Consider the following 3,585-nt stretch of genomic DNA (forward strand, 5'->3'; position numbering starts at 1 on the left):
AAAAAAAGGAAAGGTAAGAAATATGAACTCACCAGAATGAGGAGGCCAGTGAAAACAGTATGGCCTGCATCCCAAAAGTGAAAAAATATTCACAACAATCATATTTAACCTCTAGATCAAAATACATATTCACAGCTAGGAGCAGTGGCTCACGCCTGTAACCCCAGCATTCTGGGAGGCCGAGGCAGGCAGATCACTTGAGGCCGGGAGTTCAAGACCACCCTGGCCAACGTGGCAAACCCTCACCTCTACTAAAAATACACAAATTAGCCAGGCGTGGTGGTGCATGTCTGTAGTCCCCGCTACTCAGGAGGCCGAGGCACGAGAGTAGCTTGAACCCTGGAGGTGGAAGTTGCATCGATTTGAGATGGTGCCACTGCACTCCAGCATGTGCAACAGAGTGAGACTCTGTCTCAAAAAATACCCAATATATTTAGTAATGCTCCCCAAACTCATCCTTAAGAGCTGCAAAAGCTAAAACAGAGCAGCTTTCCAGGACATATTCAAATTCTTCCTTCACACTAAGCCTGGAGCCTCCCAAAGTGCTTCAGAAATAAACCTTTCCATTGTTTTTAAGATAAAGGACATTCTTTTCTTCCCAGGAATTTTTGAAGTAACTGTGGCAGATCTTACCATATAGTATTTGTCCAGGCGTAGCCTGTCTATTCCTTTCCATTCTCGATTCATGGTTTGCCAAAAGGTCTGAATGAACAGGTTCTCTGCAGTGAACAAAAGGCTATAAATACTTGGCTTCCACGTTAACATATTACCATACAGCAAGAAAATAATGAAGAGAAACAAACTCGCAAGACTTATTACTCACTTTTCTCAGTTATTCTTGGGCAGCTAGAAAATCTGTGCCATAATTATATTCACTCATTTCTTTTACATTTATTTATTTTTAAACATCACCTGGACTGTGCAGATCTTTTACTTTTTATTTTTGAGACGGGGTCCCACTCGGTGGCCAAGCTGGAAAGCAATGGTATGATCTCAGCTCACTGCAACCTCTGCCTCCCAGGTTCAAATTTCTCCTGTCACAGCCTCCTGAGTAGCTGGGATTACAGGTGTACACTACCACACCTGGCTAATTTTTGTATTTTTAGTAGAGACGGGTTTTGACATGTTGGCCAGGCTGGTCTTAAACTCTGAAAGTGAAGTGATCCACCTGCCCCCGCCTCTCGAAGTGCTGGGATTACAGGCTTGAGCCACCCTGCTCGCCATGATATTTTATATTTAAATAAAAACGTAATAACAGGAAGGCTGGCAACATTGTAACATCAGATTAGAATGCTCTCTGGAGCATTGTCCCTTTATCCACTGCAAAAGCCACGTTTCTCTTAAAATCAAGATTCCTCATTCCACTGCTAGTGACCCTTCCTACTGCATCGGTACCTAACAATGAATCCCAAACCATTAATTCTCACTCTTATATAACCCATGTAGAAACTCAGATTTTTGCCTGATGATAGGTGTCATCTGAATGGGCTACAGCACAAAGCATTCAATTTTTCTCTTCTGACCCGCAAAGCAAGCACTTTTTTATTCAAAAACAATTTTTGTTAATTTATTTTTTTGGGGCTTTATTTCTTTTTGCACAATTCTTTTCCCCCTGCAAATCTATACCATGCATTGCATGTAGAATTTTCTTCCCTGTGAGTCGGCTAGTATTCAGACAACCACCGGGGGTTGCCGAAGTCATTAGGATGGTTTTCTGGAGTGTTGAGCAGAACAAACTAAGCCTGCTGCCTTTTTCTTCCTTTGTAAGTAATCATTGCCCGACACAGAAGTGCCTTAACAAATGCTCCCTTTGCCTCTTCTCTGGTAGAGAGGGGTTACTTCACAGTCTGTGGCCAGCGGTGTCTTCTCTTTACTTATTTCTTACCAGTGGCGGCTCTGCTTTTAGGGAAGATGAACCTGACATCCAGAGGTCACCGGGGACCCTGCATCTGGATCTCCAGGCTCCAAGTGTTAGCTCAGAATTTGGAGATTTGGAGGACTGTTATTTCTAAAAGCATTTTCTGAAATTTCTGAGATGTCAAATTGATTCTCCTCAAGACACCTCACCCTCTCAGCAGCCAACGACTAAGCTGATCACAGCTTTTACAAACAGGAACGGCAGTCCTCTGACAGCTGCACAATGCCGGCACAAGGTTCCCATGAAACTAGCACACTGGAAAGCTCAGGAGGCAGGAGAGACAACAAGACTTACGAGCCACTGAGTTGTTAACGGCATGGACCAGCTGCGAGATGGTGTTGGCGAGCTCCTCCTGCAGGGCGGGGGGAGAAACGCGGGGGTTACCGTGGGGCAATAGGAGACGCCCCACCTCGGCCCGCTTCTTCCTTCCTCCTCCACCTCTGCTGGCGGCGAAGTCTGCGCCTCTTGTTCTGTGTCGCTTCCAGTAGGAAGTATGTATCCAAATATCTGAATTTTATCAAATGCGTGATTTCCAATATTGGTGGACTATTATGCTAACTTGGTATGTCTGCAAGAACTGTTTAAGCTACATGTTTAAAAAAGCATCTCTAGTTATCGGTTCAAATGAACTAGAGACAAAACAAATTAGTTATCAGTTCCTGGCTTTACAACTGTACCTGGCCGTGTGTGGTCACCCATGCCTGTAATCCTAGCACTTTGGGAGGCCGAGGTGGGTGGATCACCTGAGGTCAGGAGTTCAAGACCAGCCTGATCAACATGGCAACCTCCTGTCTCTACTAAAAATACAAAAACTAGCTGGGCACGGTAGGCGTGTGCCTGTAGTTCCAGCTACTCGGGAAGCTGAGAAACAACTACTTAAACCCGGAGGTGGAGGTTGCAGTGAGCCAAGATCACACCACTGTACAGCCTGGGTGACAGAGACTCCATCTCAAAACAAAAAACAAAAACTCACATCTAAGCTAGGCAGGGCAGCTCATGCCTGGAATGGGAGGACGAGGCAGGCTGATTGCTCGAGTCCAAGAGTTCAAACCAGCCTCAGCAACACAGTGAGACCCAGTCTCTACAAAAAGTACAAAAATTAGCCAGGCATGGAGGCATGCACCTGTAATCTCAGCTACTCAGGTGGCTGACTCAGGAAGATCACTTGAGCAATAGGGAAGTTGAGGCTATGGTGAGCCATGATTGCACCACTGCACTTCAGCCTGGGCAACATAGTAAGATTGTCAAAAAACAAACAAAACTTCATCATCACCCCACAAATCACGTGAAATGCAAAGACAGCATGGTAGACAGACTCCACAGAGGGTAGACGCTGGGGATGCTGACTGCACGGTGTGGGCAAGTCCTCCACCTGGGTTGGTCAGAGACAAGGTGGAGTATGAAGGTAGAGCCAGCTTTCTGGGCTCTGTCCTGGGTGAAGGTGTCCCTGGGAGAGCATGCCCCGCTGGGGAGCAGCCTGTGTGGGAGGGCGCCAACAGAAGCCCTGTGTGGCTAGGGTTCCGTGAGAAAAGCACACTCTCCTCGCTAGTCTCACTCACACGTCAGTCTCGTTCACACCTGAGTCTCACTCATCAGTCTCACTCACACCTGAGTCACTCATCATCAGTCTCACTCACACCTGAGTCTTACTCATCAGTCTCACACCT

The 3,585-nt window shown here is 46.4% G+C and overlaps 1 protein-coding gene across 1 annotated transcript in view; it reads right to left on the bottom strand.

The window, feature by feature from the left end:
• Positions 1-3,585, bottom strand: part of RRP1B (ribosomal RNA processing 1B) — a 40,847-nt gene that overhangs the window by 25,958 nt on the left and 11,304 nt on the right. The window contains exons 3-4 of the mRNA XM_017538553.2: positions 2,213-2,270; positions 634-719 (exon numbers count right to left, since the gene is read on the bottom strand). Of these exons, the coding sequence (XP_017394042.1) occupies positions 634-719; positions 2,213-2,270 (144 nt within the window). The remainder of the gene's footprint in view (positions 1-633; positions 720-2,212; positions 2,271-3,585) is intronic.

This window comes from Cebus imitator, unplaced genomic scaffold (assembly GCF_001604975.1).
Source record: "Cebus imitator isolate Cc_AM_T3 unplaced genomic scaffold, Cebus_imitator-1.0 Scaffold112, whole genome shotgun sequence".
NCBI lineage: Eukaryota > Metazoa > Chordata > Mammalia > Primates > Cebidae > Cebus > Cebus imitator.